Here is a 14630-nt window from a genome sequence, read left to right on the forward strand (position 1 = left end):
TAATTGTTTAGATCAAGACAGGGGACGCGGCCTGATACAAAAAAAAGAAAGCATTTTTCTTGAACTGAAAGGAGCAGGTATGAACAGAGTCCGATCTCTTCTTCCCTTCCAATGTCGATTCTGGACCTGCGCGGAGGATCTATTTAAAACCACTAATGACAGCACGCAACCCTTCTTTCGGCAACTCCTTCCTACTCAGCAAATCTCCATCTCCAGCCGTAAGACTTGGATTGATATTTTTATTCATTGCAGTCGAGCACCGGTGAGCTTTTGCAGAAGGCAGAATGATAAAATATACTCTCATGCAACATCAAGATTACAAACAAAGGTAAGCAAGATTATGTGACAGGACAAAATTATTACTGTTTATTAAAATCATCCACATGTGCCGTGCCAGGAAAGGTCAATTATTGGAGAGCAGCAGATCATGCCCGTCGTTGTCTGTATTTTAGTTTTGAAAGAAACCCCCATTGACAGATACAAGTCTTTTTCTCTCTGAAATTTCTTCCTACAGGCGTATTATCTTGGGATTTATTACTAACCGATGAGCATCACATTAGGGTTATTCCTACTGTTCTCTTTTTTGTCTCTGTCAAGTCCATCTTGAATCTTTTCCAAGTTTACCTTACGATAGAGCAGCTGCTTTTTAATTTTGAAGGACAAGAAGCGTAATGATTCCAGTACCTTTTGCAGGTCCAGCGTTCTTTAAACATCAAAAGACTTGGAAGCAGGAAACAATTGACTTCGTTGCACGCTTTTATTTCAAAACGTCTTCCCGCGTCCTATGTAACGATTTGAGATTATCCAATAATGCGTCGATCCTCCTGGTAATTTGAACCACAATAAAGTCTCCAAACCCGTTGAGGCAGCCCAGTGTCCATCTTTTCTCTACCCATCATTGTGTTTCTTTTTACCACCATTAATACCCCATATTTCTCTGAAACTGAAGCACCCCATCAAGCATGGAGATTTTTTAGGTGGCTCACACTTATTTTAATAGTTTTTTTATCAATAGTTTTATATGAGCAGCTCTAAATTGCAGGGTGATTTTCCAGATTATTGGGTCGACGAAACTCCACCCACGGTGGTGATGTTTGTTATTTTGATTTTAGTGGTGGTCGGGATTTAATCCGTCTGGTTGGCAACCACCACCACATTTTATGAGAACAAAGTCTTGTCATTTACTGATCTTTATGGTCTACTAGCAAGATGAAGAACTTTCCTTGTTTGGGCTCAGCAAGGCTCTCAGATAATTTGGGACCCACGGATGGGAAGAATATTATGGTAAAATCGTGGTCAACATTTATAGAGAGAGATGGTTTTGGATTTCGATCCCAAATGGTATCTTACTTGAATTGATGAACTAATAAATTCTTCTTACGCTTAATTCGAAGTTTCTTGGACTCCAGATCGAGCTTCTTTGTTCTTCCGCTTCAAGCTTGATGAAAGCTGAAAAGTTAGTGGGGGCCCTGAGTCTGACTCCTGCAGAGCTCGCTGCCGCTGCTCCCGCTGCTGCTGCAGTCGTGAGAAAACTGGTCTCCCTCACGTGATCCTTTTCCTTCGCTTTCGTTTTCTTCTTTAGTTTACTTTTGTTTATCGGCCTCGGGTTTGTTTCTTCCTTCCTCGGCTGCGGGGGGATTCATTTGGAGGGAGCGGAGGTAGTGAGGAACAAAAAGGAGAGACTAACAAACAGATCCTTCTTTGCAGAGCCGAGTATGTTCTTCCCCTCTACAGCACCTTTTGTTTTATTTTTTTTCTTTAATCTCTGGTTGATGGGTTTACTTTTTTTTTTTCCGCGTCTGTCTTTCGTTTGTTGTGTGATTGAGAGGTGACTTTCGGGTGGAGGAGAGAGTCTGTTCTTTCGTTTTCTGCCTGGTATAAGTTGCTGTAGAATTTTGTTTTGGCGTTGTTTGCTACATTTGCTCTTCCTCTGTCGTGGGTTTTTTTCCCCTCCGCATACTCATTGCGTTTTCTTATTTTTGAGTTTATTATTATTATTATTATTATTTTGGAAAATTTGGGGTATTAATGGATTCGTCGTGTACATTCGCCCCTTTGGATTTTGACAAGAGATGCTGGGTTCTTTCTCATTTTAGAATATTTTTTGGATGACTTTAGGCTGGTTTTTATGTACATTGCTTGGTTTTATACTTAACTTCGCATTTGTCTCTGTTATTTAATACCTTTATACTGATGCTTATTTTTTATCTGGTTTTGTTGCTCTGGGGTTAGTATGGGGTCTATTTTGTGCAACAAACTTCCTCTTTTTCCCCTTCTTTCTCTTGTTTGCCTTGTTTGAGTACTTGTTGTGTTGGCATTTTGTCTTCTTCTCCTTCACTCCTGTTCATTTTGGTGGTAGGTACTTGTTTTGGCTACCTTCGGTTGATATTTCCTCCTAACATTTCTTCTGTTTTCCTCAAACTCAGGAATGGGCTTCATTTCCAGGAGGGTTCTCCCTGCATGCGGTAGCATGTGTGTCTGCTGCCCTGCTTTGAGATCAAGATCTCGACAACCCGTCAAGCGCTACAAAAAGCTGCTCGCTGACATCTTCCCAAAAGCCATAGTAAGTTTTAACTGACCTAATCTTTCTTCACTCTGCTTCTACCCTGTCCGAGTAAAACATCTAGTTCTGTTCTATCTTCCCTAAAGCCAGTGGATGTATACCTGACTTAATCTCTCTTTCTCTCTCTCTTGATCATTCCTTTTGCTTCTGAGTACTTACTTTTATTTTTATCTTTCAACTGTTTGGTAGGATGCTCCTCTAAGTGATCGAAAGATCACTAAGTTAGGTGAGTATGCTGCCAAGAACCCCATCCGTATACCAAAGGTAGTCACTTGAAGCTTTTTGCTTTTATCTCATCTAGCTGTCTGTTTTTTATGCACTCTTCATTTTGTTTTGAAGCTATTGTAACATCCTTGATTCTTTTGTAGATTGTCAAATATCTTGAACAAAGGAGCTCTAAAGAATTGCGATCTGAACATGTGAAGTTTATCACGATTATAATGGAAGCATACAATAAGTTACTTTGCTTGTGTAAGGATCAGATGTAAGTGTCTTGATGCAGCCAGTGTAGCTAATTATCATAATACTACTACTACTACTACTACTACTAATAATAATAATAATATTTATTTTTCTAAAAAATATTACTGCTGTTTCATATTCTGTTCTTTACAAGGAGAAGTACTTACATCTTTGAGCTTTCTGTGGAGAACTTTAGCTTGTGTTTTTGGTTTTCTCTTGAATGTATAGAATTCTTTTTTTTTTTTTTTTTTTTGAATATCGAACGTATAGATTTCATGCTAATAAAAGCATTGACTATGGAATTTTGAGTGATTATTGACATTTCTAGTTATACAGTAAATGGAATTAAGTTGGACATGCGGTACACCTCAAGTAGGGCTTTTGGGTAGTTTGGATCATTGTGATGATTATTATTTATCTTGTTGTTTGGTTGTGACCCAACATTACTGGTCTAGGCTTGGCTCCTGCTCTAACATAGTACCTCTCACTTATTGTTTTTCTAAACACAAATCTTTTGTTTAGTTTTATGGCACTATTTTTTCCAGTATTGTGTACTGTATTTGTGTTGTCAAGTAGGAAATTTTGGTTAATTAAGTTCAAGACTTCTAATTGCTCTTGTTGTCAAATAGGGCCTACTTTGCTGTGAGTCTAGTCAGTGTGATTACTGAACTGCTGGAGAGCACACAGAAGGACGGTATAAGGATGCTTGCATGCCAAACATTGACTCGTTTCATCTATTGTCAGGTGAGTTAAGAGTTTTTATTTTTATTTTTTTGTGTGTGTAATAAATAATTTCTGAAACATTGCTCTAAACTAGGTAGGAGGCATATGCAATCTTTTGGGAGAAGGTGAAGTATATATTTGTTTCCTTGTGTAAACTTGAAACATTGAAATTGCCTGTTTTAAGCACCATGCAGTTCCACTACTTCTTAAGTAAATCTGAGAAGTGTTGCTGGCATTTGAAAAATAATTTTCCATTACATTCTTTCTCATTGTTCAAAAAATTGTTTCTTAATTACGGATATCTGTTTTTTTTTTTTTTTTTTTGGGTCAAGGAAAAAGAACATTTACAGCTCATCTCTTAATTTGGATAAATTTAATTATTTCAATGCAGGCAGATGGGACATACACACATAACATAGAAAATTTAGTTCCTAAAGTCTGTGCTTTGGCCTGTGAAAGTGGTGAAGGTCATGAAAAGCTCTGCTTGCGAGCATCAGCATTGCAATGCCTTTCAGCAGTGGTAATTTCTTTTTCTTCTCATTGATTTTTCTTCGAGCTGTAGCTCGTATCATTCTTTAATTTTCTTATTTTAATGCTGTACTTTGTTTCTCAGAATTACTACAATATTGTGGTTATTGTGTTTATTTTGTTGCAGGTTTGGTTCATGTCACAATTCTCTCACATTTTTTCTGACTTTGATGAGGTTGGTTGAAGAAAATTTCTTTGCTAAATTAAATTTCAGAAATTTTTCTGTGTAGTCCTGGAGGATAGGTCAACACGTAATTTCATTGTTTATTGAAAATTGTCAGCCGACTTTGTTCTTGAACACAAAACAAAACTATTGGCTTGCTTATAATTTTCATGTCATATGTTCAAAATTTTGTATCAGAAAATTGAAAATTGCAACAAAAAGTTATAAAAAGCAGAAACCTAACTCAAGTGGTTGGTAATTATTTGGTTTCAATTTTCTGGGTTGTAGAACCCTTCTAGAATTGTAAATGTCACATTCTTGTTTTGTTCCTTTGTTTGCACCTCAAGTTATGTAATTTTCAGAATATTTTATTCATGAGCATTGGCAAATTTGAATGCAGCCAAAAGTTTGCATGTAAATCGGAAGTCAGCCTTTCAAAAAAAGAATTGTTGGTGTTGTTAGGCTTACATATTGTTTACTTGCGAAACATTTTTTGGTAGATTGTGAAAGCCACCTTAGATAACTACGGGGTGGATGCTGAAGAAGATGATGAAAGAGGGGAGTCACACCATAATTGGGTTGATGAAGTAATGAGATGTGAAGCAAGAGGAGATGCTGGTATTGCTAGTGATGTCAACCCTGTCAACTTGCCTTTGAGACCACGTCTTGAAAAAAAAGATCCTTCAATGTTGACAAGGTAAGGAGTTGAGTAGTATCTGAGGATATAACAAATTTGAAAACAAAATTGCTTCAATTGTTTTCGAGGAGCTGTTAATGTCTTTTATTTAATGCTATTTTATCTACTATGAGTCAGGGGTCATGCCTACTGCATATTAGGGTGCTAATTCTTAATTAATTAGTATGATTGGATTCTTATGACTCAGAGAAGAGATTGAGACACCTACGCTATGGGCTCAAATTTGCATCCAAAACATGATTGAGCTTGCTAAGGAGAGTTCCACTATGCGGCGAGTATTAGATCCCATGCTGATCTATTTTGATAAAGGGAGACATTGGGAACTGCGGCATGGGTTAGCATTGCATGTCTTGTCAGACGTGTCTTACTTGGTGGAAGATTCAGGTATAGTTTCTTACTTGTGTTTCTGCCTCCAGTTTCCTTTGGCAATTCAACTTTGTGAGTAGTGTGCTAATGGAATTTGGAATCGCTGACCTCTCTGTTTTTTACTTTTTCTTTTTCCCTCACTCTACTGCTGCGATCCCGATATTCATTTTTTTAATGTCATTTTCAGTGACATAGTTTCCTCAATAATTTTCTGCTTTTTTTGGTTAATTTTAGGAAACGAGCAGTTGATTTTAGCAGCTGTTATTCGGCACCTAGACCACAAAAATGTGGCACATGATCCCCAAATCAAGTCCAATATTGTTCAGATTGCAACTGCTTTAACTCACCAGTTAAGATCACAAGGTGTAGTAGCTGAGATAGGAGTTGTGAGTGACTTATGCAGGCACTTGAGAAAAAGTCTTCAGGCAGCGGTTGAATCAGTAGGGCAGCAGGAATCAAACTGGAACATTACCCTTCAAAAGTCTATTGAAGATTGCCTGCTGGAGATTGCCAAAGGGGTTAGTTTTTTAATTTTGATTGTAGGAGTTTTATTTTTTATGTTATTATTATTTTTCCTATCTTACATCGCAGTCCCCCTTCTGGACACACACACACAAGAGAGTTTTAGAGAGTTCTACTGCCAATTTATACTTCTCCAATATCCTAGTTCTCCATCACAAATTGCTCAAATGATGTAAAATACATCCCCCCTTCCGGCCCAATAGAATATATATGGTGTATAGAGCAGAAATAGATCTGGGCTTGTAGCTAGATGCAATGATAAATTGGGTTGGTTTCCTACCAAAATGCCTGGAAAATGTTAGAAGGCTCCAACTTACTACTCTATGATCTTTCAAGCCCATAGCTGATATTGGACTTTTAGCCATACACTGTTATTTCTTTTTTTTTACACCAAATGATTTTTCTTTTTGGGAAAGGAAAAAAAAGCAGAATCAGGACCGTGGATAGGAATATTAGGTTTCGAAGCTTGATGTGACTTGTGAAATGCTTGAAGGTAGGTTGTATTCAGGAATCTAGATGTTCTTTTTTTTTTTTTTAAAAAAAAAGAATCTAGACTCACCAAGTGAAAGATCCCTTTTATTATTGTTTGTGGTTTAAGTTTAACTGCTTGTACACACCTAGCTGTTTGATGTTACCAGTTACAAGGCTTTCCCAACTTCTAATTATAGGAGTTTTTCTTAAATTAACTTATGTGGGATTATTTTCACTTATGCTCCTCACACTTCCAGGCCTAAGCAAACGGAAAAAATGGCAAGAGATATGAACAATATTACATGGAGCATGAATTGTGCCCAATGAAGTCGATGCTCTCTTCTGAGACCATCTTAGGAGGCCTCTTCTCAATCCAAAGTTAGCCAAAGTTGGCTCCAGGTCTATCCCGAATTGACTTGCCTAAGTTAGGCGGCCTCTTTCAAGTAATAAGGCCAAGATCTTTGTAATGCTGAATCCATGTGGATTATTTTTAATACTCCCTATCATGTGTAGGCTCCAAGGTACCAGTTTTGGTACTATGTTGAAGTTGGGTTTAGTTCCATCCCTAAAGTACAAAGCCAAAGTTAGGAAGCATTTCCCCAACTAATAAATCATGGTTTTTTTGCTTACATTAACCTGTGTGTGATTATTCCAACTGACAAAAAGTACTGAGAATAGTCAGCAAATTGTTCCCCGTCCATTTTAATAGTATATTACACAAGTCATTTAAAAACAATAGTATATTACACAAGTTATACTTTATTGTGAGAGAGTTAATTAATGCTCTCTGTAAGTTGTTACCCAACCTAGGTGTGTCAGGTCGCGAGTTCGAATCGCCCCACGCCCCTCTTGAAAAAAAAAAGTTGTTACCCACCCATGTTAATAATATATTAGTTATACTTTCATTTAGGAGAATAATTAGTGCTCTTTATATTACTCAAGGAAGCATCTTTTATGGATGGCTTTGGCCTCAAATGGATTTCATTTATATTCTGTTTCTTTTGTTGTTAATAGGTGGGAGATGCCAGGCCACTATTTGACATGATGGCGTTAACACTGGAGAAGCTGCCAGCTGTTGGTGTTGCTACCAGGGCAATAATTGGTTCCCTATTGATTCTTGCTCACATTATTTCCTTGGCATCAGTTAACTCACAATCAATGCAGGTGTGTTAGTTCAGAATTATGTGTTTTTGGTTTTTCTCATTTACTCATGAATGATTTTCCGTAATATTTAAATAATAGTTTCTGTGGGCCTTTTTTTTTTATTTCATTTTGCATTGCCTGCTTGCCAGGATTTTCCAGAGGCTCTTCTTATGCAACTTTTGAAGTCCATGGCTCATCCAGATGTTGAAACTCGTATTGGGGCCCATTGGATATTTGCGACTCTCCTTGTTCCAACTTCTGAACCCTCAAGGCATGAAGGTCTGAATGAACCAAGGAGGTGGCAGTCTAAAACTGCATCCACATCTGCTTCTGTAACTGCTTTACTAGAAAAGCTCCGTAGGGAAAAGGAATGCGTCAATGCCGAGATGCATGGAGATATTGTTCATGATGACCATAGGGAAAGGGATGTCAGTGAAGAAGAATGGAAACATGGTTGGGCCAGGAGAAGGTCACCAAATTTCTACAAGATAAACTACTCCATTTTTGACTGGAAAGCGGGGGTAACCCATTTGGCTGATGAGGTATGTGTTTTGGGTTGTCTGAAGCTGAAATAAGTAGTCTCTAGTATTTCATCTCACCAATAATACTCTTTACTTGGTAAACTGGTGTAGGAGCTGACCATTATGAAATTGACCGAAGATCAAATAGTACAGTTGCTCTCTGCCTTCTGGGTACAAGCCAATCTTCCTGATAATTTGCCCTCAAATTTTGAAGCTATTGCTCATTCCTTCAGTTTGACCCTCCTCGCTTCACACTTGAAGGTGAAGTCTGCATGTTCTGTACTTTTAGAGTTCCAAACTAATAAAGTAACTTCAAATTGATTTCTCATTTTGAAATTGCAATTATGCAGAACACCAATCATGGCATGATCATGCGTTTCTTTCAGCTTCCTTTGTCCCTCCGAAATGTATCCCTTAATCTCAGTGGTATGCTGGTTTCTGCATATTCACCTATTTTATTAATAAATTGGAAATGCGCTTTAATGTGCTTTTAGGAGTTTTTAATTCTGTTGCACTAAGTTATATTTCTTTTGTCATCTGGAAGGTAGATTGCCTCCTTCAAGGCAGAGATCTCTTTATTCTCTTGCGACTGCAATGCTACTATTTGCATCGAAAAGTTATCAAATCCTTGACTTGATTGACTTGCTCAGGTCATCCGTGTCATATGATGTAAGTGTCCTAAGTTCTAAACGGGTGTGATTTTCTTGGAAGTGAGACATAGAATTCCTTCTCGTTCAACTAGTGTAGTTCTCTCCATTCTCGTTTATTGGTACCTGTCTTTTACCATTTTTCTGTGGCACTTACAATGTCAGTTTCTCAGGTTGACCCATATTTGCACATTGGTGATGATATGCAACTGTATTACAAGTCTCAAACTGATTTGAGAGAATATGGTTCAACTGCTGATGAAGAAGCTGCTGTATCCTTACTTTCAGAGCTGAGGATTATAGTGAGAGAATCGGAAAAGGCCTTACTCGACATCTTAACTGAAAACCTCTCCATTTTAACTGAGGTAGGACTGTCATTTGACACATCTGCTGAGGCATTTTTGACATTTTTTAAAGGTGGGATCAAGTTTCATGCTTGTGGCATGAGAAAATAATCTAGTGAAGGATTCCCCTACCAAATGTGTAATTGTGGTTGGCCCAGGAATGCTTTACTCTCTTTTGTTTTCGGTGGTTGACTTTTTTACTTCTTATGTTTGTCAGATGGACAAGGATGACTTAGCCAAACAACTTTCGGTGACATTTATACCAGATGACACATTCTTGTTTAGTCCACAATCAGTGCTGAAATTGGATCATTTTCAGGCATTTTCACTTTCAAAGGGGTCAATTTCTTTCGATGAGGTGTGTTCTATAGCCTCAGTTGTTTATAAATCTTTAACAATATCAACACATTTCTCATGCTTTGATAACTTTGCTAGCAAAAGTAAGCGTTTAAGAATAGTGATAAAGCTACAGTTAGTAATACTATGCTTTTGGCATAATTGTCTTATGGTTTAACTTGGTCCATAAGGATTGCTGAATTTTGTTACTTTTTTCTCTTCTACAGAGATTGTAACTAAAGGAACTTTTGATTTCTACACAGGATTCTCCCCCAAGTCCATCTGTTGAGGATGATGTTGTCAGTGAGTTATCAGCCGGTGATCTGCCTCGGTTCCTTAGTAAAGTACCTATTTCTCCATCATTGTCACAAATCCTAAGTGTTGGGCAGTTACTCGAATCAGTAATGTCTATCTTTAAGTGCACTTTCTTGTACTTAAATCTTTCGTTCTATTTGTTTGTGTATGTGGATACAAAGAACTGCATTTTTTAAACATTTCACAGATAAATGAGCTAGAGAAGTAGGAATTCCTCTGACTTACTGCAATGCTATATCAGGCACTCGAGGTAGCTGGTCAGGTGGCTGCTTCATCCATCTCAACTACACCTGTCCCTTACAGTGCTATGGCCAGCCACTGTGAGGCCCTGGGCACAGGTACAAGGAAGAAGTTGTCTACTTGGTTAGGTAACGACTCAAGAGCAGAAAAGCTGCTTCTGACTTTGCCTGCTTCGGCTCAGTTGCCAATGAGAAGGGTGAGAAGTAATTGATTTTCTCCCAAATTATGAACTCTTCTAAAGGCACTTCTCTTATTGAATTCCAACTGTTTATATGCAGATAAACTACAGTTTACCAGAGGAAGGCCCCGCAGAACCATGGGCGACTCTCAGATTGCCTCCTGCAAGCCCATTTGATAACTTCTTGAAAGCTGCTGGTTGCTGAAAAAGATGTGTTGGGCTGTATAGACGCAGGTGCTTGATTAGGGTTAGGATGCTGGAGAGAGCATGTAGTAAAATTTCTGTTCTTCAACAAATGAGAAGGGAGTATGTTGTAGTTTTCCAGCTTGAAGATGAATTCTAGTGTGGAAGTATTATGCTAGTCAACAGTGATATTATACTGGTTCCATTTCCAATCATGATCCTTCCATCGCCACTTACTTGATATGAGTTTAATCTAATACAAAAAGTTGCGATCAAACGATTGAGATAATCATCCGAGTATTTGATATATTTGTTTTTTTATAGAAAAATGCTAAAAATCCGGACACAATAATTTCTATTTTTCTGATATTTTAATATGTTTTAATATCTTTAATCTATGTTTCTAATTTTTAAAAACGCACAAGCCGCGGGTACTCTAAGCCAACGAAATCATGAGTCCGCGGGTCCGTTACCGTGACCGCAGCAGCTAGGCTTCCTAATCTGTCACTGGAGTCGCCTCTGTATGGGTCACTCTCTTACCTCCCGACGCCGCAGCTGCGGAAAAAAACAGAAAAAAAAAATCATCAATCGAGGAGCGGGCGGATAAGGGAGAAACCCAGAAACCCAGCTGAAACACAGCACCAGTCACCTCCACCACTTTCTGTCCTCTCCTTTGTACAATTAACTTAGGGCTTCTCAAATGGCGCATTCTTGCGTTGCTGCGACTTCTGCATCTGCTCTCAAACTCAATACTCTCTCCCTTTCTTCTTCCAACCCATCCGCCCATTCCCTGCATCAAGTTCTTTCTCTGCCATTCCAACCTCTTCATCCCAAGTACGCTTTCGCTCTCATTTCTGGAATTAGTTTTTTTATTTTGTTTTTTACTCTAATCTTGTTGCTTACTCTTTTCCGTTGTTTTTATTTGATTCCATGCTAGGAGCTGCAGAAGTTGGTCTATTCATAGTGGGAGTAAACATTTGACTTCTACGAAGGCTGTTTATTCCTCTCCAGCCGAGTACAGGACACCCAATAGCAGCTTCCGACGGGGGGTTTGGTCTATACGGTAACCTCATAATGATTTTTCCCGGTCTCTTCATGACATTTATTGTTATTATTATTATTTTTATTATTATTATTATTTCTTTTATTACCTTTTTGTGCTTAGGGATGATTTGTACGTCCCTTCTTCCCCTTACTTTCCGGTGGAGGCTGCAGGAGGTCAAGGACCACCGCCTATGGTGCAAGAGCGCTTCCAGAGCGTTATCAGTCAGTTATTTCAGCATGTGAGGTTTATGTTCAGTTTATTGAGTTTTAGGCTTTAGTGTTGTTTGTTGATTTTAACACGGTGCTCGGACCTTGCCGATCTTTAGAGGATAATCCGGTGTGGTGGAGCCGTAGATGATGATATGGCTAACATCATCGTTGCGCAGCTTCTCTACCTTGATGCTGTTGATCCCAACAAGGTCGGTTCTCTGAGACTTCCTTTCTGCAGAAAAAAAGCAATTTGTTATTTCTTTTCACGAAATTATGTTGGGGAAGATAACTAGGTCTGATTGTGTGTTGGAGGAACTGAAACAAATCTAAGAAAATCCGTGCTTGACCCCATTAGTGTTGTGGTTGGATTGATAATTAATTTCAATTTGTAATTATATCTATACCAAAATGAAGGCTATATATTTGATAGGCATTAAAAATGTTGCTGTCTTCAATGGAAACTTTGATTTGAAATTTTAAGACAATATTTCTTCCCACCTTCTACCCATGTATTATGGTTTTTGAGTGGTGTCTTCTACTTTGTTTCATGATCTTTCTCAATAGGATATCGTCATGTATGTGAACTCTCCAGGAGGATCTGTGACAGCGGGTAAGAAACATGTTGTTTGTGGAGCTTTCGTTAGTTAGAAGTATCTAGGCCATATGGCATGTATTTTTTTTATCATTTATGTGGATTCTACTTCATTGTAGGTATGGCAATATTTGATACCATGAAGCATATCCGGCCTGATGTGTCCACTGTCTGTGTTGGACTTGCAGCGAGGTAATGTCTTACATTCTTTGCTGTTCATGAACATATCAATATATAATTTTCAAAATTCCAGTTTTTGTTTAGCCACAGCTAGCTCTTTTTTCCCTTGTTTTGCTTGAAGACTTCTGTAAATTGTTTTTTTTTAATATAACCTAAAATAAGTTGGTTTGTGAAATCCCAGATGCTTCCTTGGAAATGCTTTTGGATTTGGTTACTCAGACATGTGAACTTGTTAGCATTCTAACAGCGTGTTGTATGGAATGCAGTAATAATGAGTAATAGTGTTTTTTCAAAAAAAAAAAAAAAAAGAGTGATAGTGTTACATGAAGCAAGAGTCTTTGAATAAGAACATGAATCAAAAGCATGAACCAAAGGATATAGGAAACTTGGTGGTCATGGCTGATCAGATTATACTTTCAACATTTTTCAATGGGTCTTTTTTTTTCCAATTCAATTACATACAGTACCACACCATAGAATATGCTCCATTTCTAAATTAAGCTTGTGATAAAAGCAATTAATTGGAGGAAATGGTCATTGAGAATTACTCTTCTAGGTTGTAATTAGAGCATCCAAATCTCTCTCCTCAAGGAGAATTCCACCAATTTTTTGAGAAGCCCAAATAGCACCGAGAATCGTAATCCCCTCGCTTATAATCCTAGGCCATGATTACCATTTATAACAGCTGTGCATTCTCCAACTAATAGAATAAAGCAGGTCTGCTGGTAATCCAGTAAAAATGTACAAGAAAATTACAAAGGAGCCCCATGTAACAGGTTTGTCAAGAACCCTATAGAGGTCAAGCTGTCTTACTCCCCATACTGGGATCTTTTACTGCAGATTATCGTATGCCTCTTGTATTTCTCTAATTCCACAAGACTGTACATTTCAGGACTAACATGATATTTTGATTTTAAAAGAAGTCCATCATAGTTTGGCTATTTACTGAAGCAGCAAACTCAATTAGGATTTGGAGCTATTTGACTTTTTTACTATACTACTTGTTTCTTGCCCTATTGGTTTGATTTTGTCCATGTATTTCTTCCAATGTATGCACTTGATTGAGGAGTAATATGTTTATATATTTGCATATTTGTGCTGGTTAATGTGCTGACTATCAGATGTTGATTTTTTTACTTTTGGGTGCTTTTTGACAGTATGGGTGCATTCCTTCTCAGTGCTGGGACCAAAGGTAAGCTACTTTTAGCTGTTACGCATGCAGTTCCTCAGCATCTTCAGCCCAACAATTTTGTCATCTCTGAATGAAAACATTTCTTATTTTCTTATCATGTAAATGAAGGGAAAAGATACAGCTTGCCAAACTCAAGGATCATGATTCACCAACCCCTTGGTGGGGCCCAAGGTGGACAAACTGACATAGACATCCAGGTGCCCTAGTTCTCATATGTTCAGTTGCATTGGATTGTCACTAGTCTTGTTTATGGAAAAGTATCTGACACTGATCCTGAATTTATAGTACATATTATTAAGTTGGTGTTGCTCCACAGGCCAATGAAATGTTGCATCACAAGGCTAATCTGAATGGATATATTGCTTACCATACCGGTCAAAGTCTAGATCAGATAAACCAGGACACGGACCGTGATTTCTTCATGAGTGCTAAAGAAGCTAAAGAATATGGACTGATAGATGGAGTCATCGTGAACCCTCTAAAAGCCCTTCAACCTCTACCTGCTGCTGAGGATCAGTAAGGATAAGTACACTGTCGTTACACAGAGGTCCAAATGAGTTCAGTCTGTGTATTCATCATCCAGGTATACGCTCAGTTGAAAGACATTAGTTTCTAAATCTTGAGATATAAAAGATTTTGCTGCTTAAAATTGTGAATGCTGCTGTTGGAGGCCCTTTTCATTCAACTGAAGTAAAGACTGAAAATTACCCGAAACTTTGTAACTTCTGGATAGTGCTGTTTCAGCTTCTTGTAACTAGTAGATTCAACAAATGATATAATGGTTGAGCCCACTGTAGATTCTATTGCCAACAGTACCATGTATGGGTTATCAAGCCCTTCCCCTAAAATCAAAGTTCTTTTAATTACTATATGCAAATCACTCTCTCAGTTGGCTTTCAGATAGATAATCTTGGTGCCTTAGGTGAATGGAAGGCCTGCTGTCCCTCCCTCTCTAGTGAAGAGCAGGAGGCCTTGCTCTTTACAGGGCATCTCTATCGTCGCGTAATCAG

The 14630-nt window shown here is 38.1% G+C and overlaps 2 protein-coding genes across 2 annotated transcripts; both read left to right on the plus strand.

Annotated features, from left to right (window-relative positions):
* The first annotated feature begins 1577 nt into the window (after positions 1–1577).
* On the plus strand, positions 1578–10635 carry LOC137956000 (protein SEMI-ROLLED LEAF 2). The gene is made up of 20 exons (XM_068803277.1): positions 1578–1713; positions 2427–2563; positions 2753–2827; positions 2932–3047; positions 3655–3769; positions 4140–4268; positions 4404–4451; positions 4940–5136; positions 5324–5520; positions 5737–6020; positions 7510–7659; positions 7788–8180; positions 8271–8420; positions 8510–8585; positions 8704–8828; positions 8980–9171; positions 9368–9508; positions 9750–9887; positions 10043–10237; positions 10320–10635. The coding sequence occupies exons 2-20, from the start codon at positions 2429–2431 to the stop codon at positions 10422–10424; spliced, it is 2961 nt and encodes a 986-aa protein (XP_068659378.1). The 5' UTR covers positions 1578–1713; positions 2427–2428; the 3' UTR covers positions 10425–10635.
* Positions 10636–10890: 255 nt separating this feature from the next.
* On the plus strand, positions 10891–14416 carry LOC137955977 (ATP-dependent Clp protease proteolytic subunit 5, chloroplastic-like). The gene is made up of 9 exons (XM_068803228.1): positions 10891–11236; positions 11340–11465; positions 11568–11685; positions 11773–11865; positions 12221–12266; positions 12368–12440; positions 13586–13620; positions 13729–13817; positions 13937–14416. Exons 1-9 carry the CDS (start codon positions 11103–11105, stop codon positions 14138–14140), a joined length of 918 nt encoding a protein of 305 aa, XP_068659329.1. The 5' UTR covers positions 10891–11102; the 3' UTR covers positions 14141–14416.
* Positions 14417–14630: the final 214 nt, after the last annotated feature.

Source organism: Aristolochia californica, unplaced genomic scaffold (genome assembly GCF_029961685.1).
Source record: "Aristolochia californica isolate CCGP_79_NKW_82.1479 unplaced genomic scaffold, dmAriCali1.0.hap1 SCAF_2, whole genome shotgun sequence".
Lineage (NCBI taxonomy): Eukaryota > Viridiplantae > Streptophyta > Magnoliopsida > Piperales > Aristolochiaceae > Aristolochia > Aristolochia californica.

Bases quoted from the DNA above. Each gene is read 5' to 3' on its own strand.
- LOC137956000 (XM_068803277.1), top strand. From the start codon at position 2,429: ATGGGCTTCATTTCCAGGAGGGTTCTCCCTGCATGCGGTAGCATGTGT. The intron at 4,452-4,939 runs GTTGGTTGAAGA...ATTTTTTGGTAG, and splicing joins TTTTTTCTGACTTTGATGAG to ATTGTGAAAGCCACCTTAGA. The intron at 5,521-5,736 runs GTATAGTTTCTT...GGTTAATTTTAG, and splicing joins TTACTTGGTGGAAGATTCAG to GAAACGAGCAGTTGATTTTA.
- LOC137955977 (XM_068803228.1), top strand. From the start codon at position 11,103: ATGGCGCATTCTTGCGTTGCTGCGACTTCTGCATCTGCTCTCAAACTC. The intron at 11,866-12,220 runs GTCGGTTCTCTG...CTTTCTCAATAG, and splicing joins ATGCTGTTGATCCCAACAAG to GATATCGTCATGTATGTGAA. The intron at 13,621-13,728 runs GTAAGCTACTTT...ATGTAAATGAAG, and splicing joins TCTCAGTGCTGGGACCAAAG to GGAAAAGATACAGCTTGCCA.